Here is a 25,048-nt window from a genome sequence, read left to right as displayed (position 1 = left end):
GTACATTTTGATTTCTTAAATAAAAAATTCCATATCCCTTATAGCCCCCTACTATTGACACTTAGCATTGGTTTAGTACCTTTGTTACCACTGATGAAAGAGTATTACAATATTACTTTTAACTATAGTCCATAGTTTGCATTAGTTTTTCCCATATACCATCCTATCATTAACACCTTTTACAGCGACGTACATTTGTTCTAGTTCATGTGAAAACATTCTATTTGTACAATTAACCACAGCCATTTTACAACAGGGTTCACTTTTTGTTAAAAAAAAAAACTCTAGAAAAAGGATGTTTTTTTCCTCCCCCGTACAGCGAATTCATTTGAAGCTAGGACCACAAGTATTTGAAATACATGACATCATTCATCAGCGGAGGCTCGGGGCGACAGGGGCGGGGCCTAGGGCTTGGTGTCAACGCGGTAGCTTCCTTTCCCCGCCCACTCCTTTAGCCCGAATTGGTCGTCAGTATAACACACAGCAAGGTGAATCCGGAAGTAAACTACCAAAACATCCCAACCGAAGGGAGGTGGGGCCTTACTGGGCCCCTGCACACTAGCTGAAGTGAAGCTAAAAACCTGACTTTTGTGGTGAGGGCTCCTAACAGCGCCCTCTGCGCATGCGCAAAAGTGACCCCTCCCCCCTTGCTAGGTGGGAGGGGCGGTGGGGGTAGGGTCGCGCAGTACCCACTGCGCTTGCGCCCCGGCGCAAGGTGGGGCCGCGGGTTTCTGCACTCTAGGGTTCGCGCACTCTAAGGGGTGGGGGCGGGATGGCGACGGCTTCAGGGTCCACGGACTTGGCCGGCTCTGGACCGCCTCCGCCCGGCGGTGGACCCCTGGCGGCGGCGGCCGAGGAGGAGGAGCGGGAGGTGGTACGGGTCCGAGTCAAGGTGAGGCCAGCGGCGGGTCGGCCAGCTGGCCGGGCTATCCTAGGGAAGTTGGTGGCTTTCCTACGATGGAGGCGGGACCTGACATTTGGGGCGTTACCTAGGGGCGAGGCTGAGGGCAGAGTGGTGGGGGCGGACCCGCTGGCAGGGAGGCTCAGGGACATATCTTGGGGCGGGGGGCATTGAAACTGGAGGGGCAGGGCCTGAAGAATGGATGGGTGGAGACTGTGGGTAGAGGGGAGTGGCTGTAGGTTTGGAGGTGGGACCCTAGTACTTGCGTGGTGGGGTCCTGAGAAATGGGGGGAGGGTAGGGGGAGAAGGACGAGCTATTGCTGTCAGAAAGGGGCTCTGAAGTCAGTCCACACATATGCATTGAGAGTGGACTTCTAGGCAAGTCCCCACCCTCGGTGAGCGAACATATTCATGGGGAAGACAAACAGTTAAAGGAGATGTTTGCATACTGATGAACGTCAGGAGGAAATAATGGAAAGGGTGATGAGTTAGGGAGTTACTTTAGCCAAGGTTGTATGGGAAAAGCACAGAAGAGGTATTGAAGGAACAGAGACTCAAATAAAAAGGAGTCAGTCATGTGCATATCTGGAGGAACAGTGTTCTAGACTGACGGAACAGCAATGGCAAAGGCTGGGGGATGGGGATGAGCTTGGCATGTTTCCGTAGGTTCCCATATTGCTGGACTGGAAAGAGTGAGAGGGAGGAGTGGTAGGAGGTGAATCAGAGAGGTAAAAGATGGCGGGGTGGGGTGGGATGAGTGGGGGACTGTGGGGCAGATGGTGAAGGGACTTTGGTGTGGCTCAGACCAGTGTGGTGGCAGAAATAAATAGATCATTTCAGTCTAATAATGCTATAGTAGAGGTTTGGGGGTTCAGAAAAGAGATAATGCCTGAGCTGTGAGTGAGCCAGGTGAAGAAATTGGGAAGGATGTTTTATAGACTGGAAGATCACAAGCAGAGGCCTGGAGCCTTGATGCATTCAAAGTAACTTCTAGCAGTTTGGTACTGCCAGAGTACTAAGGTTTAAAAAGCTGACAGGAGGGCTTACTGGAGCCCTATAGGCTCACATACTGAGGACACTGGGGTTTCTCCTGCAGGTGGTGGGTGGCCATTGAAGAGGTTTAAGCAGGGGAGTATTGTAGACCCACATGCTAGATTGGTTTCAGCATAGGGGCCTGTTTGAATAGAAATCAGACTGGACATGACAATGCTGGTGATGGTAGTTGAGGGGATACAGAAGAAAAATTGGGTGCCTGGACTGTTGCAGTAGCCTCCTCCTCTGTTCTCAGATCAGCCAAGGGATACTGTTAAATCTTAAGTCACGGCACATCCCTCCCCTGCTCTGAACCCTCCCGTGGCTCCCAAAACCACAAAAACCACAGTCCTCGCTGTGGCCCCAAATGCCCCTCCTTGATCTGTCCCCGCCACCTCTTTAACCTTGCCTCCCATCGCTCTACCCTTCACTCACTCCACATTAGCGTGATGTGGCCCTGACAGCCTACCCCCATGTCTTTTTGCCCTAGAAATGTGAGAGCTTCTTACCGCCTGACTTCCGCTCCTTTGCTGTTGATCCCCAGATCACCTCACTCGACGTGTTACAGCACATCCTCATCCGAGCCTTTGACTTGAACGGGTGAGTGAGGGGATGCTGGGAATTGGCCAGTGGGTAGGGTGTTTGTTTATTTGTTTGTTTTACTATTACAAATAGTCCCATAGTGAACAACCACATATACATATCTTAGAGTATTGGGAAAGTCTAGTCATAGGATAAAGTCTTAGTGGTGGTATTGCCAGGTGAAGGCTATGTGCTTTTAAAAATTTTTGGATGTTTCCAAATACTTCCCAGACAGGTCTTGCCAATTTCACCAACAGTATATCACACCCGCACAAACACTGCTTATTACAAAACACTGTAAAATTTGCCACTTTCATAAATGAAAAGTGGTGGTTCTTAAAAGCAGGTGTGATGGTTATTTTGTTGTGGTGGTTTGTTGGAGAAGGAGTACACGCTTTTGGTAACAAATTCAAACAGTACAGAAGTGATGGGTATTTAGGATATTTCTATGGTTACAATGATCACACAACATACTTTGCACAATTGCACAAATATATCTGAAGGTAAATTTTTTTTTCATTTATCCTGGTAGCATGTACATAATAAAAATTTGCCAATTTTAACCATTTTTATGTGTAAGTTGTGGCATTAATTATATTCATAATGTTAGGCAACCATCACCACCATCCAGTACCAAAGTTTTTTATCACCCCAAACAGAAACTTTGTACCCACTAAGCAATAACTCCCCATTCCCCCACCCCCCAGTCCCTGGTTACCTCTAGCCTACTTTCTGTCTCTATGACTTTGCTTATTCTAGATATTTCATTTAAGTAGAATCTATATATTTGGCTGGCTTATTTCACTTAGCATAATGTTTTCAAGGTTCATCCATGTTGTAGCATGTATCAGAACTTTATTCCTTTTCATGACTGAATAGTATGCCATTGCATGTATATATAGTACCATGTTTTATTTATCCATTCATCTTTTGATGGACATTTGGGTTGCTTCTACCTTTTGGCTATTGTGAATAATGCTACTATGAGCATTGGCATACAAGTATCTGCTTAAGTCCCTATTTTTTTGTTCTTTGGGGTATATACCTAGGAGTGGAATTGTTTGGTCCTATGGTAATTCTACGTTTAACTTTCTGAAGAATTAACAAACTTTTCCACAGTGGCTGTACCATTTTGCATTCCCACCGGCAATGCATGAGGGCTCTAATTTCTCCACCTCCGCATTAAATTTATTTTCCATTTTTAAAACAATAACCATCCTAGTGAGTGTGCAGTGATATTTCATTGTGCTTTTGATTTGCATTTCCCTGATAACTAATGATACCGAGCATCTTTTCTTGTGCGTATTAGCTGTTTGTATACCTTCTTTAGAGAAATGTCTATATAAGTTCTTGCCCATGTTTAAATTGAGTTGTCTTTTTGTTGTTGAGTTGTAGTTCTTTATATATTCTGCATGTTGAACCCTTATCAGGTATATGGTTTCTAAATATTTTCTCCCATTCTGTAGGTTATCTTTTCACTTTCCTGATAATATCCTTTGATACACAAAAGTGCTTTTTTTTACACAAAAGTTTTTAATTTCGATGAAGTCCAGTTTATCTTTTTTTTTTTTTAATTCGGTTGCTCTGATTTTGGTGTCGTTTCTAAGAATACATTGCCAAATCTAAGGCCTTGAAGATTTTTCCCCTAGGTTTTCTTCTAAGTTTATGGATTGAGCTCTGACATTTAGATTTTTTTTTTTGCTTCTAAATTTTTTTACATTTATTTATTAATTAAAAAAATAACAAATGAAATAAAAATTAACATAGATAATCAGTAATTCACAATATCATCACATAGTTGCATATTCATCATTTCTTAGAACATTTGTATCCATTCAGAAAAAGAAATAAAAAGACAATAGAAAAAGAAATAAAAAGAAAACAGAAAAAAAAAAGATTATACCTACCATACCCCTTACCCTCGCTTTCACTGATGACTAGCATTTCAAACTAAATTTATTTTAACATAAATTATTCCCTCTATTATTTATTTCTATTCCATATATTCTACTCGTCTGTTGACAAGGTAGATAAAAGGAGCATCAGACACAAGGTTTTCACAATCACACAGTCACATTGTGAAAGCTATATCATTAGTCAATCATCTTCAAGAAACATGGCTACTGGAGCACAGCTCTACATTTTCAGGCAGTTCCCTCCAGCCTCTCCCTTACATCCTGAATAACAAGGTGATATCTACTCAATGCATAAGAATAACCTCCAGGATAACCTCTTGACTCTGTTTGGAATCTCTCAGCCATTGACACTTTGTCTCATTTCACTCTTCCCCGTTTTGGTCGAGAAGGTTTTCTCAATCCCGTGATGCTGAGTCTCAGCTCATTCTAGGGTTTTTCTCAATCCCTTGATGCTGTGTCTCAGCTTATTCTAGGATTTCTGTCCCACGTTGCCAGGAAGGTCCACACCCCTGGGAGTCATGTCCCATGTAGACAAGGGGAGGGTGGTGAGACTGCTCGTCATGTTGGCTGGAGAGAGAGGCCACATGTGAGCAACAAAAGAGGCTCTCTTGGGGGTGACTCTTAGGCCTAAATATTAAGTAGACTTGACCTATCCTTTGTGGGGTTAAGTTTCCTATGAATAAACCCCAAGGCTGGGGGCTCAGCCTATAGCTTTGGTTGTCCACACTGCTTCTGAGAATATCAAAAATTCAACTTGGGGAAGTTGAATTTCTCCCCATTCTCACCATTCCCCGAAGGGGGCTTTGCAAATACTTTTCCACTCACTGATCGAATCACTGTGGGATTCATCGGGGCATCACTCTGGGCAAACCAACAAAATCTCATGTCCTACCTGAGATTCCAAGTATTTATGGTGTTCAATCAAACTATCTACATAAGTTATATTAGGAAATGCACTAGTCAAAATATAAATTTTGTACCAAATAAACATTTTTTGCTTTAGTCTCACACATAAGTTAAAATTTTAAAAGATTAATTACCATCTATTTTCAGCACCCTGCAGTAATGACATTTCTTTGTTCTTCCTCATGCAAAAACATTTTTAAAATTTGTACATTTAGTCTCTATTATTATACACTCTAGGCATTCCTAGATTATACCATCTCAGTCTTTATCGTCTATCTTTCTGATTTCATGTGTGCCCCCAGCCCTCCTCCCTCTATCATTCTCACATGCAGCTTCATTCAGTATTTTAACAAAATTATATTACAGTTAGGTAGTATTGTGCTGTCCATTTCTGAGTTTTTGTATTCAGTCCTGTTGCACAGTCTGTATCCCTTCAGCTCCAATTACCCAATGTCTTACACTATTTCTATCTCCTGATGGTCTCTGTTACCAACAAAATATTCCAAATTTATTCACTAATGTCAGTTCATATCAGTGAGACCATACAGCATTTGTCCTTTTGTTTTTGGCTAGTCTCACTCAGCATAATGTTCTCAAGGTCCATCCATGTTGTTATAAACTTCCTAAGTTTATTCTGTCTTAGAGCTGCATAATATTCCACCGTATGTATATACCACAGTTTGTTTAGCCACTCGTCTGTTGATGGACATTTTTGCTGTTTCCATCTCTTTGCAATTGTAAATAATGCTGCTATAAACATTGGTGTGCAAATGTCCGTTTCTGTCTTTACCCTTATGTCCTTTGAGTAGATACCTAGCAATAGTATTGCCGGGTCATATGGCAATTCTATATTCAGCTTTTTGAGGAACCACCAAACTGCCTTCCACAGCGGTTGCACCATTTGACATTCCCACCAACAGTGGATCAGTGTGCCTCTTTCTCCACATCCTCTTCAGCAGTTGTCATTTTCTGTTCCGTTGGTTATTGCCATTCTAGTGGGTGTGAGATGATATCTCATTGTGGTTTTGATTTGCATTTCTCTAATGGCCAGGGACGTTGAGCATCTCTTCATGTGCCTTTTGGCCATTTGTAGTTCCTCTTCTGAGAAGTGTCTGTTCAAGTCTTTTTCCCATTTTGTAATTGGATTGGCTGTCTTTTTGGTGTTGAGTTGAACAATCTCTTTATAAATTCTGGATACTAGACCTTTATCTGATATGTCATTTCCAAGTATTGTCTCCCATTGTGTAGGCTGTCTTTCTACTTTCTTGATGAAGTTCTTTGATACACAAAAGAGTTTAATTTTGAGGAGTTCCCATTTATTTCTTTCTTTCTTCAGTGCTCTTGCTTTGGGTGTAAGGTCTATAAAACCGCCTCCAATTATAAGATTTATAAGATATTTCCCTACATTTTACTCTAACTGTTTTATGGTCTTAGACCTAATGTTTAGATCTTTGATCCATTTTGAGTTAACTTTTGTATAGGGTGTGAGATATGGGTCTTCTTTCATTCTTTTGCATATGGATATCCAGTTCTCTAGGCACCATTTATTGAAGAGACTGTTCTGTCCCAGGTGAGTTGGCTTGACTGCCTTATCAAAGATCAAATGTCCATAGATGAGAGGGTCTATATCTGAACACTCTATTCGATTCCGTTGGTCAATATATCTATCTTTATGCCAGTACCATGCTGATTTTGGTGTCGTTTCTACGAATACATTGCCAAATCCAAGGCCTTGAAGATTTTTCCCCTAGGTTTTTTCTAAGTTTATGGATTGAGCTCTGACATTAAGATTTTTGATCCATTTTGAATTTTTTATATATCATGTGAAGTTGAGATCCAGCTTCATTCTTTTGCATGTATATATCCAGTGGCCCCAGCACCATTTGCTAAAGAGACCATTCTTTTCCATTGAGTGGACTTGGTACCCTTGTTGGAAAGCAATGGCCATAGCTGTATTTATATAGCTATATTACTTATGGCTTCTCAATTCTAGTCCATTGGGTGAAGAATAAATTCTTCACTTTTGTTTAACTTTTTTTGAAAAATAGTTTCTGGTTGTGAAAAGTAACAAACAAATAGACTGTTTTATTTCGTTATGCTGTAAAGAATAAAGACTGCTTTCTTCCCATTCTTACCCCCAGCTGCCTTTTTACCCTCTTCGGAGGGGATCAGCATTTACCAGTTTCCAACATGCCCACCCAAATACGAGCAAAGGTGTGACTGTTTCTGTGTGTAACAAAGTAGGTATAAATGACTTAACCTCAGGCTGCGTACAGTCCTTGGCAGAGCACCAGCATATAGGAGGAAGTTGTTTCCAACATCTTCTATCTTACCTGCCTCATTTTGGAAACTGTCCCAGAGGCTTCCAGGGCACTGGAGCACTCAAACCTCCCTGTGTCTCCTCTGTCTAGGAAGAAGAACTTTGGGATCAGCTACCTTGGCCGGGATCGGCTGGGGCAGGAAGCTTACCTCTCACTCCTTTCTGACTGGGACCTCAGTGCAGCCTTCGCCACTGCCTCCAAACCTTATCTGCAGTTGCGTGTAGATATCCGACCCAGCGAAGACAGTGAGTACCCAGGTCCCTGAGAGCATTGTTCTGGGACCCACCCTTTCCCCATAAGATGATTCCGCCTCTTACCGTCTATCTCTTATGTAGACTGCGGACCAAGGTATCCTAGCTTGGCCAGGGGACCTCAGTTTCTTTACTTGTAAAGTAGAAATAATGTTATCTTAGGGCTATTGTGAGGATTAAACAGGGTAATTCATGTAAGATGCATGGCCACTTAGTGAATGCTCAAAAAATGTTGGTTCTAATAATTATATTGTAATATTATAGCATATAATCTGATTGTATATGTTGTAATTATATAATGTAATATGACAACGTAGCTGTAATATTGTATATTTTAGTTTTAAAATTAACTAAGTATAGCTATTCTTATTATAATGGTAGTTATATTTATGTATTCATTCATTTTACACCCATACTCATTTGTTTACACTCTTGGCTCACTTACTCATTTGTTCCCATGATCTCCCAGCCACTTGTTCTCGTCTCATACCTAGATGAAGGTTGTATGGGTTATCAATGTATACTTCTTTTAACTTTATTGTAGGTTTACAATTTTTTTAAGTAAAAAGTTGTGAGGTAGAAGACATGGTTCCCAGCCTCAGTGAACTCACATGTCCACTTGGGATAAACTGAGACATTTCCATTGAGGTCATAATAATATATGAATAGCTAACATGTATTGAGCAATTGGAGGGCCATTCTCCTCACATAATGTTTATTCACAAAATTGTCAAAATAATCATTTAAGGTAGGAAGGATTGTTATCTCCATGTTATAGCAGAGGAAACTGTGGCTCAGAGAGGTGAAGGGATTTGTCCATGTCACAAAGACATTAAGTGGTGGAGCAGGATTTGAACTCAGGAAGTCTGGTTCTGGAGTCCTTGCTCTTAACCATTAACTCGACAGAATTTGCAGCTTGTTAAGGTTGGTAGCCTCAAGAGAAAGTGACAGAGAGATTGGTACACAAGAAGAGTGGGAGAGAGAGAGTGGGAGAGGGAAACAAGTGTCAGAAAGACAGTGACAGAGACAGGCAGACAGACAAACAGAAGGAGACAGCTAGCCAGAGATAGAGGAACCTCTGCCGTTGAGTAACCAGCCATATGTGCTTAGGTAAGTCATGTAACTAATTTCTCAAGCCTCGGTTTCTTCACTTGTCAAATACACGAAGTAGCACTGTTTTAATAAAGAAATCAAATCTGCATGGCTAATAGACTTGTGAAGAAAAACCTTAATTGCAGGAGAACTGAGAGTAATACAAATTAAAGCACAAAGAGAGGCAGTCTCTCTCTCTCTCTAAGCCCAAGTCTTCAAGGGAAATCATTGCCCTCCCTGCTATGTGGGACATGATATCCAGGGGTGAAAGTCTCCCTGGCAACATGGGAGATGATTCCTAGGGATGAGCCTGGCCCTGGCACTGTGGAATCAACAAAGCCATCCTGACTAAAAGGTGGAAAAGAAGTATAACAAAGAAGGTATTAGTGGTGAGAGAGTTCAAATAGAATTGAGATACTATTCTGGGGGTCACTCTTATGCAAGCTTCAGTTAGACATCACTACCTATCATAACTTACCAAACCCCAACCAATACCACTCCTGCCAATCCTAAAGAATACCTAGGGCGTTATATAAGATTCTACAAAGGTTCCATGCACTAGGGTAATTTTCTATAAACCTACATCCTCCAGATGGGTCCCTGAATGCAGATAAATCCTGAAATGCAGAGGGGCCATCCTCTCCTGAACATCAACTAGTTCTATCCCTTATCCCATATTATCAACAGCCCCTTCCAATATGAAAAGTTAGAATGGCCATAGCCCAAATACCCCTAAAGAGTGAGAGAAAGATCAAAGGTGATGGTAGAGTTATACAGAGAAGGCAGGGTTTAACAAATGAGTATGATTGCTGAATCATTATATTGATGTTTCTTTCAGTCACCAGTTTCTTAGAGCAGCCAGAAGTAAAAACCTAAAATTGTGGGATTGTAACCCATATCAAACTCAGAAATCTGTTCTACAACTAATTGTTGCAATATGCTTTGAAATTTATTGCTTTCTTCTATCTGTTATTTTTCACAAAAAAGAAAAAAAAGTCAGTTGTGATGATAAATGCAAAACTATATGATGATATTGTGAATCATTGACTGTACACTTTGGATGATTGCATGGTATGTGAATATATAATTGTTCTGGTTTGCTAGCTGCCAGAATACAATATACCAGAAACAGAATGGCTTTTTTAAAAAAAATTTTATTAATAAAACCAATCAACATACAATATGAACATTCTTTTTTCATTATTTTTCATCACATAATTGTATATTCATCATCATGATTATTTCTTAGAACATTTGCATCAATTCAGAAAAAGAAATAAAAAGAAAACAGAAAAAAATTCATACATACCATACCGCTTACCCCTCCCTTTCATTGATCACTAGCATTTCATGCTACTAAACTTATTTTAACATTTGTTCCCCCTATTATTTATTTATTTTTAATCCATATGTTTTACTCATCTGTCCATAAGGTAGATAAAAGAAGCATCAGGCACAAGGTTTTCACAATCACACAGTCACATTGTGAAAGCTGTGTCATTATACAATCATCTTCAAGAAACATGGCTACTGGAACAGAACTCTACACTTTCAGTCAGTTCCCTCCAGCCTCCCTGTTATGCCTTAACTAAAAAGGTGATATCTATTTACTGCATAAGAATAACCTCCAGGATAACCTCTCGACTCTGTTGGAATCTCTCAGCCATTGATACTTTATTTTGCCTTATTTCTCTCTTCCCCCTTTCTCAATCCCTTGGTGCTGAGTCCCAGCTCATAGAATGGCTTTTAAAAGGAGAAATTTATTAAGTTGCAAGTTTACAATCTAAGAACATGAAAATGCCCAAAGTAAAGCAAGTATGTAAAAATATCCAAGTTAAGGCACAATCAAGATGTTACCTTCACTCAAGAAAAGCCAGTGAAGCTCAGGGTTTCTATCTCAACAACTGGACAGGCACATGGCAAACATGGCAATGTCTGCTAGCTTTCTTTCCAGGCTTCTTGTTTCATTAAGCTCCCCCATGGGCATTTTCCTTCTTCATCTCCAAAGGTCTTTGGCGGTGTGGGCTCTGTGGCTCTCAAGCTTTTTCCAAAATGGTTCCTCTTAAAGGGCTCCAGTAAGCAATCCCACCTTGAATGGGTGGAGGCACATCTCCATGGAAATCATCTAATCAAAAGTTACCACTCACAATTGAGTGGGTCACATCTCCATGGGAACAATAAAAACATCCCCACCCAGCAATATTGAATGAGGATTAAAGGACATGGCTTTTCTGGGGTATACCACAGATTCAAACAGGCACATTCCACCCTCCGGACCCAAAAAGACGTGTTCTTTCCAAATACAAAATACATTCATTCCATAACAATATGAGAAAGACTTAAAGCATTTCAGTAATAATACAAATGCAATACAAATTCAGAAACAGTACAAAATCTCATCAAAGTCAGCTACAGCCATGGTCTGTCCTAAGGCAGAATTCTCCTCTGGCTCTGGGCCTATAAAACTCAGAACAAGTTATTTGCTGCCAACATACAAATGAGAGACAGTCAAAGGATACATATTTCCATTTCTGTAGGGAGAAATTGGAAGGAGCATGGGGCCACCTGACCCAAGCAGTTTTGAAAACGTGCAGGGCAAACTCCATTAGATTTCAGAGTCTGAGAGTCATTTATCTTTGGGGCTTTAGAAAGTGCCAGTCCCACCCTTTCCAAGGGCCTATGCAGTGGCCTGCCTCTCCAAATGCAACCTGTGGGACATTGAGGAGACCACCTTTTTCTCTGCTCCACCCTGTCCCGGCATTGGGGCTGCATCTGGGATCTCTGCCATCTCTGTGGCACAAGCTCAACCCCTCCATGTGGTGGCAGCCAGGCTCTCCCCAATCCCCAAGGAATGTGCTGCATCCTCTCCAAGGCCTGAGGCAGCACAACTCTCCCACTGCAAGGAGGTGGGAGGCCCACCCTCTGTCTTCAGGGCAAACTTACCCTTTCCAAGTGCTTGGGTGGGTCCACTTTCCTGGCAGTGGTTTCTTGACTTTAGACTTTAGCTTCCATAGTTCTGCCTCTGAAGTTATTTTTCCTCCATTGTGTCCCTTCTCTGTCCCTCTCAGTCCAAACTGGCAGTGGTTCTGTTTATACAGATCCTGTAACACTCTCATTGGCTTTCTATGCAGTAGGTTCAGCTCATGTCCATCAGGCAGAAGGAGTTTCCACAAATTCTTACTGGATAACTCCATATCCAATCCTGGCTTCCTCTGAAATGGCTGACTGTTTCCACATTTGGTTAGATCCTCATATGGGGCACTATTCACAGGGATCTCCCTTCCTGGAAGCCCAGAATTTTCCAGAATATCAGTTTCTGGTTTCTTTGTACCCAAGAGTTCAGTTCTCAGCTTCTCTCTTTCCTGTCGCATTTCACTATAAGCTGCAAGGAAAAATCAGGCTGCACTTTCCACATATAATTTGGAAATCTCTTCTGCTAAATATCCAAGTTTATGGCTTTTAAAATCTGCCTTCCAGCTAAAGCCATAGTCAATTTTGCCATATTATCTGCCATTTTAAAACAAGGTTTCCTTCCTTCCAATTTGCAATAGCACAGCCCTCATTTCTGTCTAGACCCTCGTCAGAGGGATCTTTAGAGTCCACATTTCTACCAACAGTCTCTTCAAAGTATTCTAGGCCTTCTCTATCAAGCTCCTCACAGCTCCACCAGACTCTTCCCCTTATCCATTTAAGAAGCTGTTCTAACATGTTTAATATTTCTAAACTGCAGCAGCATCCCACTTCTCTGGTACCAAAATCTGTTCTAGTTTGGTATCTGTGGGAATGCGATATACCAGAAACAGAATAGCTTTTAAAAGAGGGAGTTTATTAAGTTGAAAGTTTATGGTTCTAAGGCCGTGAAAATATCCAAATTAGAGTAAGTCTGTAAAAATGTACAAATTAAGGCACAATCAAGAGGTTACCTTCATTGAAGAAAGGCCAATAAAGTACAGGTTTTTTTTCTCAATTGGAAAGGCATGTGGCGAACATGGTGACATCTGCTAGCTTTCTGTCTAGGCTTCTTGTTTTATGAAGCTCCCCACAGGGATGTTTTCCTTTTTCATCTCCAAAGGTCTCTGGCTGTGCAGGTTCTGTGGCTCTCAAGCTTTTTACAAAATAGTTCCCTCTTAAGGGGCTCCAGTAAGCAACCCCACCTTGAATGGGTGGAGACATAACTCTATGGGAACTATCTAATCAAAAGTTACCACTCAGGATAGGCCATGGTGGCTCAGCAGGCAGAGTTCTCACCTGCTATGCCAGAGACCTGGGTTTGATTCCTGGTGCCTACCCATTCAAAAAAAAAAAAAAAAGAGGTTACCATTCACAATTGGGTGGGTCACATCTCCATGGGAATAATCAGAAAGCTTCCACCCAGCAATATTGAATGAGTTTTAAAGGACATGACTTTTCTGGGGTACACACAGATTCAAACCAGCACAATAATATATATCAATAAAAAAAAAGAGAGAGCGAGGCAGAGAGGCTCGCATGCACAGACACCAGTTTGGCAAAAATAAAATTTTTGGTAAATTATCTTTTTATTTTCAAATGGAGAATCAGTTTTTCAGTTATTGATGAGTCAGTTTTTATCCTACCGTTTTCGGAGCCAACTCTTGATTGCCAAATCCCTGCCTATACACAAGTCTGTTTTCTGAATTACTGGTTCTATTGTTCTATTACATTGATTTCTTTATTAAATCCTACACCAGTTCTGTGTTGTTTTAATCACTGTACCTTTATGATATGTTTTAATGTCTTCTTTTATAAATTGTCCTGAGTATTCTTGTGCACTTACTGTTCTCTTGATTTAATGTAATTAGCTCATTATTCCATTAATATCCTAATGGGAATTTGATTGGAGCTGCATTTTTTTTTAAAGAAACTAACATTAATTACCCAATACATATATTTCCCTTATTAAAAATGAAAACGGAGGGAGGTGCCAAGATGGTAGCTTAGCAAGGTGTGGAATTTAGTTTGTCCTCCAGAGCAGCTACTAAATAACCAGGAACAGTACAGAACAACTGCTGGGACCACGTCAGTGACTGGACACACAGCGTACCCCAGTCTGGACCAGCTGGACTGGCAGCGAGCCCACCCAGAACCATGAGTTCCCCAAGCCATGGTGGCCGGCGCCCCACCCCCACAGGCTGCATCCCAGAGGGGAAAGGAAAGGGACTTTACCTGCAGCAGGGGCCTAGCACAATTAAACTTCAAGTGTGGAATTAATTCACAAATTCTGACTACTAAAAATAGGCCCCCAGCTCAGGTGAACCTGGTCAAAGTGGAGGTTGCTGATTTCAACCCTGGCCCCAAGGGGCAGGGCTGACAGAAAAAGAAAAAGAAACAGAAGTTTTTGTGGCTGTGCTTCTACAAAGGCTTGACTCCCTTTGGATACAGCAGCAGGGCTTCTCAGGCTGCAACTGCTCCAGGCATATGCAGAAAGACACTTGTTTGAGAATTTGTCTGAAGCCTGTGCCTTCCCCAGGGGAGGGGTGAGGCCCAACTCAGGTGGAATCCCTCCCTCAAGGAATTCAGACCCCAGGGCTTGGAAATTTGAAGCCATTAAAGCCAGCCTACAATCTTTCCTCTGTCTCCACCATGGCCTCTGCAGGAGAGTCTGCCAAAGTTAAAGGTACCACATCATCTTATGCTGGTGGGACCTGCAGGCAGACAAGCACCACATACTGGGCAGGATAAGAAAAACAGAGTCTAAAGACTTCACAGGAAAGTCTTTCAACCTGCTGGGTCTCACCTTCAGGGAAAACTGAGGCAGGTGACTCTTTCCTCCTGACAGGAGGCCAGTTTGGTCTGGGAAAATCTGGCTGGGGTGTATAATACCTAAGTAGACCCTCCTGGGTGGGGGGGGGGGGGAAGGCACCATATAAGCAGGGTAAGAAGCAAGAAAACAAGAACTGAAAAATTCTGCTCTGTTAAGCAAAACCTAAGCTAGTGGTCCAGAATAAGCTGAACTGAATGTCAGAACAGACAGATAGCCAATTCATCCAGCAAGAAAATCCTAGGTCAAAGAAGTGAAAACAATCTCCAGAATAAACAAATTAAGGTTATTAAATGCCTAGACGCCAGCAAAAAAATTACAGATCACACTAGGAAAACTGAAGATATGGCCCAGTCAAAAGAACAAAGCAAAAACTCAAATGAGATACAGGAGTTGAAACAATTAATTCAGAATGTTCAAACAGACATGGAAAACCTCATCAAAAATCAAATCAATGAATTAAGGAAGGATATAAAGAAGGCAAGGAATGAACAAAAAGAAGAAATAGAAAGTCTGAAAAAACAAATCACAGAGCTTATGGAAATGAAAAGCACAGTAGAAGAGATGAAAAAAACAATGGAAACCTACAATGTTAGATTTCAAGAGGCAGAAGATAGGATTAGTGAACTGGAGGACTGAACATCTAAAATCCGACAAGCAAAAGAAAATATAGGGGAAAGAATGGAAAAATATGAGCAGGGACTCAGTGAATTGAATGACAACATGAAGCACATGAATATAGGTGTTGTCGGTTTCCCAGAAGGAGAAGAGAAGGGAAAAGGAGGAGAAAAACTAATGGAGGAAATTATCACTGAGAATTTCCCAACTCTTCAGAAAGACTTAAAATTACAGATCCAAGAAATGCAGTGTACCCCAAAGAGAATAGATCCAAATAGATATACTCTAAGACACTTATTAATCAGAATGTCAGAGGTCAAAGAGAAAGAGAGAATCTTGAAAGCAGCAAGAGAAAAACAATCCATCACTTACAAGGGAAGCCCAATAAAACTATGCGTAGATTTCTCAGCAGAAACCATGGAGGCAAGAAGACAGTGGGATGATATATTTAAATTACTAAAAGAGAAAAACTGCCAACCAAGAATTCTATATCCAGCAAAATTGTCCTTCAAAAATGAGGGAGAAATTAAAACATTTTCAGACAAAAAAGTCATTGAGAGAATTTGTGACCAAGAGACCGGCTCTGCAAGGAATACTAAAGGGAGCACTAGAGGCAGATATGAAAAGATAGGAGAGAGAGGTGTGGAGAAGAGTGTAGAAATGAAGACTATCAGTAAAGGTAAAAAGAAGAAAAATTAGATATGACATATAAAATCCAAAAGGCAAAATAGTAGAAGAAAGTACTGCCCGTACAGTAATAACACTACATGTTAATGGATTAAACTCTCTAATCGAAAGACATAGACTGGCAGAATGGATTAAAAAACAGGGCCCATCTATATGCTGTCTACAGGAAACGCATCTTAGACCCAAGGATAAACATAGGTTGAAAGTGAAAGGCTGGGAAAAGATAGTTAATGCAAATAACAATCAGAAAAGAGCAGGAGTGGCTATACTATTATCCAGCAAATTAGACTTCAAATTAAAACAGTTAAAAGAGACAAAGAAGGACACTATGCATTAATAAAAGGAACAATTCAACAAGAACACATAACAATCATAAATATTTATGCACCGAGCCAGAATGCTCCAAAATACATGAGGCAAGCACTGAAAAGAGAAATTGACACATCTACCATAATAGTTGGAGACTTCAATTCCACACTCTCATCAATGGACAGAACATCTAGACAGAGGATCAATAAAGAACCAGAGAATTTGAATAATACAATAAATGAACTAAACTTAACAGACATTTATAGAACATTACACCCCACAACAGCAGGATATACCTTTTTCTCAAGTGCTCATGGATCATTCTCAAGGATAGACCATATACTGGGTCACAAAGCAAGTCTCAAGAAATTTAAAAGATTGAAATCATACAAAACACTTTCTCAGATGATAAAGGAATGAAGTTGGAAATCAATAATAGGCAGAGTACCAGAAAATTCACAAATATGTGGAGGCTCAACAACACACTCTTAAACAACCAGTGGGTCAAGGAAGAACTGATAAGAGAAATCAGTACATATCTTGAGGCAAATGAAAATGAAAACACAGCATATCACAACTTATGGGATGCAGCAAAGGCAGTGCTAAGAGGGAAATTTATTGCCCTAAATGCCTATATCAAAAAAGAAGAAAGGGCAAAAATCGAGGAATTAACTGTCCACTTGGAAAAACTAGAGAAAGAACAGCAAACTAGCCCCAAAGCAAGCAAAAGGAAAGAAATAATAATTAGAACAGAAATAAATTAAATTGAGAACATGAAAACAATTGAGAAAATCAACAAAACCAGAAGCTGGTTCTCTAGAAAATCAATAAGATTGATGGACCCTCAGCAAGATTGGCAAAAAAGAAGAGAGAGAATGCAAATAAATAAGATCAGAAATGGAAGAGGAGCCATAACCACTGACCACACAGAAATAAAGGAAGTAATGACAGGCTACTATGCTAATAAATACGACAATGTAGATGAAATGGACAACTTTCTAGAAAGGCATGAACAACCAACATTGACTCGAGAAGAAATAGACAACCTCAACAAACCAATCACAAGTAAAGAAATTGAATCAGTCATTAAGAAGCTCCCCAAAAGAAAAGTCCAGGACCAGATGGCTTCACATGTGAATTCTGCCAAACATTCCAGAAAGAATTAATACCAATCCTGCTCAAACGTTTCAAAAAAATTGAAGAGGAGGGGAAGCTACCTAACTCATTCCTCAAAGCCAGCATCACCCTAATACTGAAGCCAGACAAAGATCTTACAAAAAAAGAAAACTACAAACCAATCTCTCTAATGAGTATAGATGCAAAAATCCTCAACAAAATTCTAGCAAATCGAATCCAGCAGCACATTAAAAGAATTATACACCATGACCAAGTAGGATTCATCCCAGGTATGCAAGAATGGTTCAACATAAGAAAATCAATTAAGGTAATACACATACCACAAATCAAAGCAGAAAAACCACATGATCATCTCGATTGATGCAGAAAAGGCATTTGACAAAATTCAACATCCTTTCTTGTTGAAAACACTTCAAAGGATAGGAATAGAAGGGAACTTCCTCAAAATGATAAAGGGAATATATGAAAAACCCACAGCCAGCATCATCCTCAATGGGGAAAAGCTGAAAACTTTCCCCCTAAGATCAGGAACAAAACAAGGATGTCTACTATTGCCACTGTTATTCAACATTGTGTTGGAAGTTCTAGCCAGAGCAATTAGACAAGAAAAAGAAATACAAGGCATCAAAATTGGAAAGGAAGAAGTAAAACTCTCACTGTTTGCAGATGATATGATACTATATGTCGAAAACCCCCAAAAATCCACAGCAGAACTACTAGAGCTAATAAATGAGTACAGAAAAGTGGCACGTTACAAGATAAACACTCAAAAACCTGCAGTGTTTCTATACACTAGTAATGAACAATCTGAGGGGGAAATCAAGAAAAAAATCCATTTACAATTGCAACCAGAAGAATAAAGTATTTAGGAATAAGTTTGATCAAAGGCACAAAAGACCTATACAAAGAAAACTACAAGAAATTGTTAAAAGAAATCACAGAAGATTGGAAGACTAAATATAGTTAAGATGTCACTTCTACCTTAATTGATTTACAGATTCAATGCAATACCAATTAAAATCCCAAAAACATACTTTTCAGAAATAGAAAAACCAATAACCAAATTTATCTGGAAGGGCAGGGTGCCCCGAATACCTAAAAATATCCTGAGAAAAAAAGATGAAGTTGAAGATCTCACACTATCTCACCTTAAGGCGTATTATGAATCTACAGTGGTCAAAACAGCATGATACTGGCATGAAGATAGATATACTGACCAATGGAATCAAATCGAGTGTTCAGATGTTGACCCTCTCATCTATGGACAATTGATCTTTGATAAGGCAGTCAAGCCAACTCACCTGGGACAGAACAGTTTCTTCAATAAATGGTGCCTAGAGAACTGGATATCCATATGCAAAAGAATGAAAGAGGATCCTTATCTCACACCCTATGTAAAAATTTACTCAAAATGGATCAAAGACCTAAACATTAGAACTAAGACCATAAAACTGTTAGAAGAAAATATAGGGAAAGATCTTATAAATATTATACTAGGAGGCGGTTTCCTAGACCTTCCACCGAAAGCAAGAGCATTGAAGAAAGAAAGAAAGAAATGGGAACTCCTTAAAATTATACACTTTTGCACATCAAAGAATTTCATCAAGAAAGTAAAAAGACAGCCTTACACGATGGGAGACAATATTTGCAAATGAAATATCAAATAAAGGTCTAGTGTCCAGAATTTATAAAGAGATTGTTGAACTCAACAACAAAAAGACAGACAACCCAATTACAAAATGAGCAAAGGCTTGAACAGACACATCTCAGAAGAGGAAATACAAATGGCCAAAAGGCACATGAAAAGATGCTTAACTTCCCTGGCTATTAGAGAAATGCAAATCAAAACCACAATGAGATATCATCTCACCCCCACCAGAATGGCCATTATCAATAAAACAGAAAATGACAAATGCTGGAGAGGATGTGAAGGAAGAGGCACACTCATCCACTGTTGGTGGGAATGTCAAGTGGTACAACTGCTGTGGAAGGCAATTTGGTGGTTCCTCAAAAAGCTAAATATAGAATTGCCATATGACCCAGCAATACCATTGTTAGGTATCTACTCAGGACATGAGGGCAAGCACACAAATGGACATTTACACACCAGTGTTTATAGCAGCATTACTTACAATTGCAAAGAGATTGAAACGGCAAAAATGTCCATCAACAGACGAGTGGCTAAACAAACTGTGGTATATACATATGGTGGAATATTATTATGCAGCTCTAAGACAGAATAAACTTAGGAAGTTTATAACAACATGGATGGACCTTGAGAACATTATGCTGAGTGAGATTAGCTGGAAACAAAAGGACAAATACTGTATGGTCTCACTGATATGAACTGACATTAGTGAATAAATTTGGAGAATGTCACTGATGACAGAGACCATCAGGAGATAGAAATAGCACAAGATATTGGGTAATTGGAGCTGAAGGGATACAGATTGTGCAACAGGACTGATTATAAAAGCTCAGAAATGAATAGCAGAATACTACCTAACTGTGATACAATTATGTTAAAACACTGAATGAAGCTGAATGTGAGAATGATAGAGGGAGGATGGCTGGGGGCACACATGAAATCAGAAAGAAAGATAGACGATAAAGACTGAGATGGTATAATCTAGGAATGCCTAGAGTATATAATGATAGTGACTAAATATACAAATTTAAAAAATGTTTTTGCATGAGGAAGAACAAAGGAATGTCATTACTGCAGGGTGTTGAAAATAGATGGTAATTAATCGTTTAGAATTTTAACTTATGTGTGAGACTAAAGCAAAAATGTTTATTTGGTACAAAATTTATATTTTGACTAGTGCATTTCCTAATATAACTTATGTAAACAGCTTAATTGAACACCATCAGTACATGGAACTTTGAGTAGGGCATGAGATTTTGTTGGTTTGTCCACAGTGATGCCCCGATAAATCCCAGAGTGATTTGAAATGTGAATACAAAAGTGTTTGCAAAATCCCCTTCGGGGAATGGTGAGAAAGGGAGAAAATTCAACTTCCCCAAGTTGAATTCTTGATATTCTCACAAGCAGTGTGGACAACCAAAGCTATAGGCTGAGCCTCCAATCTTGGGGTTTCTTCATATGAAACTTAACCCCACAATGAACAGGTCAAGCCTACTTAAAATTAGGCCTAAGAGTCACTCCCAAGAGAACCTGTTTTGTTGCTCAGATGTGGCCTCTCTCTCTCCAGCCAACACAACAAGCAACTCACTGCCCTCCCCCTGTCTACATGGGACATGACTCCCAGGGGTATGGACCTCCCTGGTAACGTGGGACAGAAATCCTAGAATGAGCTGAGACTCAGCATGAAGGGATTGAGAAAACCTTCTCAACCAAAAGGGGGAAGAGCGAATGAGACAAAATAAAGTGTCAATGGCTGAGAGATTTCAAACAGAGTCAAGAGGTTATCCTGGAGGTTACTCTTATGCATTAAATAGATACCACTTTGTTGGCCAAGATGTAATGGAGAGGCTGGAGGGAACTGCCTGAAAATGTAGAGCTGTGTTCCAGTAGCCATGTTTCTTGAAGATGATTGTATAATGATATAGCTGTCACAATGTGACTGTGTGATTGTGAAAACCTTGTGTCTGATGCTCCTTTTATCTACCTTATCAACAGATTAGTAAAACATATGGAATAAAAATAAATAATAGAGGGAACAAATGTTAAAATAAATTTAGTTTGAAATACTAATAATCAATGAAAGGGAGGGGTAAGGGGTATGGTATGTATGAATTTTTTCTTTTGTCTTTTATTTCTTTTTCTGAATTAATGCAAATGTTCTAAGAAATGATTATGATGATGAATATGCAACTATACGATCATATTGTGAGTTACTGATTATATATGTAGAATGGAATGGTCAAAAGTTAAGAATGTTTGCATTTGTTGTTATATATGTTTTTTAATTAAAAATTAATAAAAGAAAAATCTAATCTATCTCAAAAAACAAAATGAAAACATTTCAAATAATATTGAAGTCTCCTAGGATCATTATGCCTAACCAGAATCCCCTACCCCTTTCCCCTGAAGGAACCCCTTTGATCAGTTCGATGTGTAAACATACAGGACCTTTATTTATATATACACACAGACACATGTAGAAATGTATCCACATATGTAGATACATGTGTGTATTCCTATTTGTGCGTATATATACAGAAATGGAATGTGTTTTAGTTTCCTAGCTGCTAAAACAAATATCATACAGTGGGTTGGCTTAACAACAGGAATTTCTTGCTCATGGGTTCAGAGGCTAGAAGGGGTCAGTATCTTCTCTTGGGGTCAGTATCTTCTGGCCAGTTGACGATCTTTGGGATTCCTTGGCTTTCCTGTCTCATGGCAATGCACGTGGCAGCATTTTTGCTTTCTCTTACAGGTTCTGTTGATTTCAGATTCTGGCTGCTCCTCATGGTTTCTCCTTCTGTGTCCAGTTTCCTTTGCTTATAAGGATCTCAATGTATACTGGATTATGGCCCATCATCCTTGAGTTTGGCCTCACCTTAACTAATAACATCTTCAGAAGACCTATTGACAAATGGGCTCACAGGACCCACAGAACTGGGGATTAGGACCGGAACATGCCTTTTGTTGGGGACATGATTCAATTCACAACAGTATGTGTTTAGCATAACATCATAGGAGACATTAATGAGTGTCCAATAGATGGGATTTGTTATAAATATTATTCGTTTCATTCTTGTGATCATTTTCATGGCTGTGAAAGGAACAGGCATGTTGTGACCACTTGGATGGCCCAGTACCTCTTTCTGGGAAGAAGCCAGTTTCTATCAGCTCTACAGTGTGAAGATTATGAAGCTTAGTTCTTTGATCAGTTTGTTCATTTGTGATATGGAGCCTCCTTCTGTCATATGTATTGCAAATTTTTTTTCCTAGTTTATCTTTAGTTTTGTTTTTCTTTTATGGCTTTGTTTACGATATCTCTTTTTGGTCATACCAAAATTTAAAATTTGTGTGCAGTTGTATACATTTATCTGTATTTTCCTTTATGATTTCTGACTTTTCAGGACTCAGAACACTTTGGAACATCTTGCCATTCACAGGCTTATACAGGTATTCTTCTAAATTTTCCTCTCATGTGCTGATTATTTTCTTTTTTACATTTAAATCCCTACTCCATCAACAGTGCAATAGAGGACCTAGCTTTTTTTTTTATCCTCCCCTATTCTTATTTTTTTAACTTTATTAAAATTTTTTTTTAATTGACAAGCCAAAACAACATACAAACGTGAACATTCTTAACATACAAACATTCCATACATGGAGTACAATCAGTGGCTCACAATATCATCACATAGTAGTATATTCATCACCATGATCATTTTTTAGAACATTTGCATCACTCCAGAAAAAGACATAAAATGAAAAAAAGAAAAACTCATGCATGCCATACCTCTTACCCCTCCCTCTCACTGACTACTAGTATATGTTCCCCCGATTTTTTTCTATACCCCTTACAACTCCCTTTCATTGATCACTAGCATTTCAATCTACTCGATTTGCTTTAACAATTGTTCTCCCTATTATTTGTTTAATTTTTATCCATATTTTTTACTCATGTGTCCATACTGTAGATAAAAGGAGCATCAGACACAAGGTTTTCACAAACATTGCAAAAGCTATATCATTATACCTTCATCTTCAAGAAACATGACTGCTGGAACACAGCTCTACAGTTTCAGGTACTTCCCTCTAGCCTCTCTAATACATCTCAAATTAAAAAGGGGATATCTATATAATGCATAAGAATAACCTCCAGGATAACCTCTTAACTCTGTTTGAAATCTCTCAACCACTGACACTTTATTTTGTCTCATTTCACTCTTCCCCCTTTTGGTCTAGAAGGTTTTCTCAATCCCTTGATGCTGAGTCCCAACTCATTCTAGGATTTCTAGCCCATGTTGCCAGGGAGGTTTACACCCCTGGGAGAAGTCATGTCCCACGTAGAGAGGGGAGGGCAGTGAGTTTGCTTGCTGTATTGGCTGAGAGCGAGATAGGCCACATCTGAGCAACAAAAGAGGTTCTCTGGGGGTGACTATTAGGCCTAATTTTAAGTAGGCTTGACCTATCCTTTGTGGGGATAAGTTTCATATGAACAACCCCCAAGATTGGGGGCTCAGCCTATTGATTTGTTTGTCCCCACTGCTTGTGAGAATTTCAGGAATTCTCCAAATGGGGAAGTTGAATTTTCCTCCTTTCTTGCCATTCCCCCAAGGGGACTTTGCAGATACTTATTTAGCCACTGTTCAAATCACTCTGGGATTTATCAGGGCATCACACTGGACAAACCTACAAAACCTCATGTCCTATTCAAGGTTCCATGTACTTATGGTGTTCAATTAACGTGCCCATATAAGTCATATTAGGAAATGCACTAGTCAAAATATACATTTTGTACCAGTTAAGCATTTTTTGCTTTAGTCTCACACAAAGTTGAAGTTTTAAAATATGAATGGCCATCTATTTTCAATACCCTGCAATATTGACATTCCTTTGTTCTTCCTCATGCAAAAACATCTTTTTTAAATTTATTAATTAAAAAATTAAGAAACCAAAAAAACAACATATATAATCAGTAATTCACAATATCATCACTTAGTTGCATATTTAACATTTCTTAGAACATTTGCATTAATTCAGAAAAAGAAATAAAAAGACAATAGAAAAAGAAATAAAACGAACACAGGAAAGGAAAAAAAAAAAGGATTATACCTACCATACCCCTTACCCCTCACTTTCATTGATCACTAGCATTTCAAACTAAATTTATTTTAGCATTTGTTCCCCCTATTGTTTACTTTTATTCCATATGTTCTACTCCTTTGTTGACAAGGTAGATAAAAGGAGCATCAGACACAAGGTTTTCACAATTACACAGTAACATTGTGACAGCTATATCATTATTCAATAATCCTCAAGAAACATGGCTACTGGAACACAGTTCTACATTTTCAGGCAGTTCCCTCCAGCCTCTCCATTACATCTTGAATAACAAGATGATATCTACTTAATGCATAAGAATAACCTCCAGGATAACCTCTCAACTCTGTTTGGAATCTCTCAGCCATTGACACTTTGTCTCATTTCACTCTTCCCCCTTTTGGTCCAGAAGGAAAAACATCTTTTTTTTTTTTTTTTTGTAGTTTACCAAGATGACTTTATTTTATAGAACTCTAAATACTGTGCTAAAAAGATTACTAAAATATAGAACATTTCCTGCTCAGCCACATTTTTTAAGGTAAGCATATTCAGTGGCCAAGAATAAGCCCATTACGGATATATATACACGCAAACACAGGCACACACTTCTTTCTTTAATCACGGGAAGTACTTCCCTCATAATTCTCACTGTGCTCTTCACCTTCCACCATCTGCTCTTCTGTTCATTAGCTGAATTTGGATTTCTCTCCAACAATGTAAATAATCCATCTAAACTCTCAATCAGTACTGTCAGCAGGTTCTTGTTCAGAAA

At 39.5% G+C, this 25,048-nt stretch overlaps 1 protein-coding gene across 1 annotated transcript in view; it reads left to right on the top strand.

The window, feature by feature from the left end:
- Positions 1–710: 710 nt before the first annotated feature.
- Positions 711–25,048, top strand: part of TBC1D25 (TBC1 domain family member 25) — a 47,098-nt gene continuing 22,760 nt past the window's right edge. Inside the window, exons 1-3 of the mRNA XM_077145374.1 lie at positions 711–892; positions 2,424–2,533; positions 7,749–7,903. Of these exons, the coding sequence (XP_077001489.1) occupies positions 773–892; positions 2,424–2,533; positions 7,749–7,903 (385 nt within the window). The 5' untranslated portion in view covers positions 711–772. The remainder of the gene's footprint in view (positions 893–2,423; positions 2,534–7,748; positions 7,904–25,048) is intronic.

Source organism: Tamandua tetradactyla, chromosome X (genome assembly GCF_023851605.1).
Source record: "Tamandua tetradactyla isolate mTamTet1 chromosome X, mTamTet1.pri, whole genome shotgun sequence".
Taxonomy (NCBI): domain Eukaryota; kingdom Metazoa; phylum Chordata; class Mammalia; order Pilosa; family Myrmecophagidae; genus Tamandua; species Tamandua tetradactyla.
Note: the sequence above shows the minus strand (reverse complement) of the source record. Positions and strands in the feature narration are given on the sequence as shown.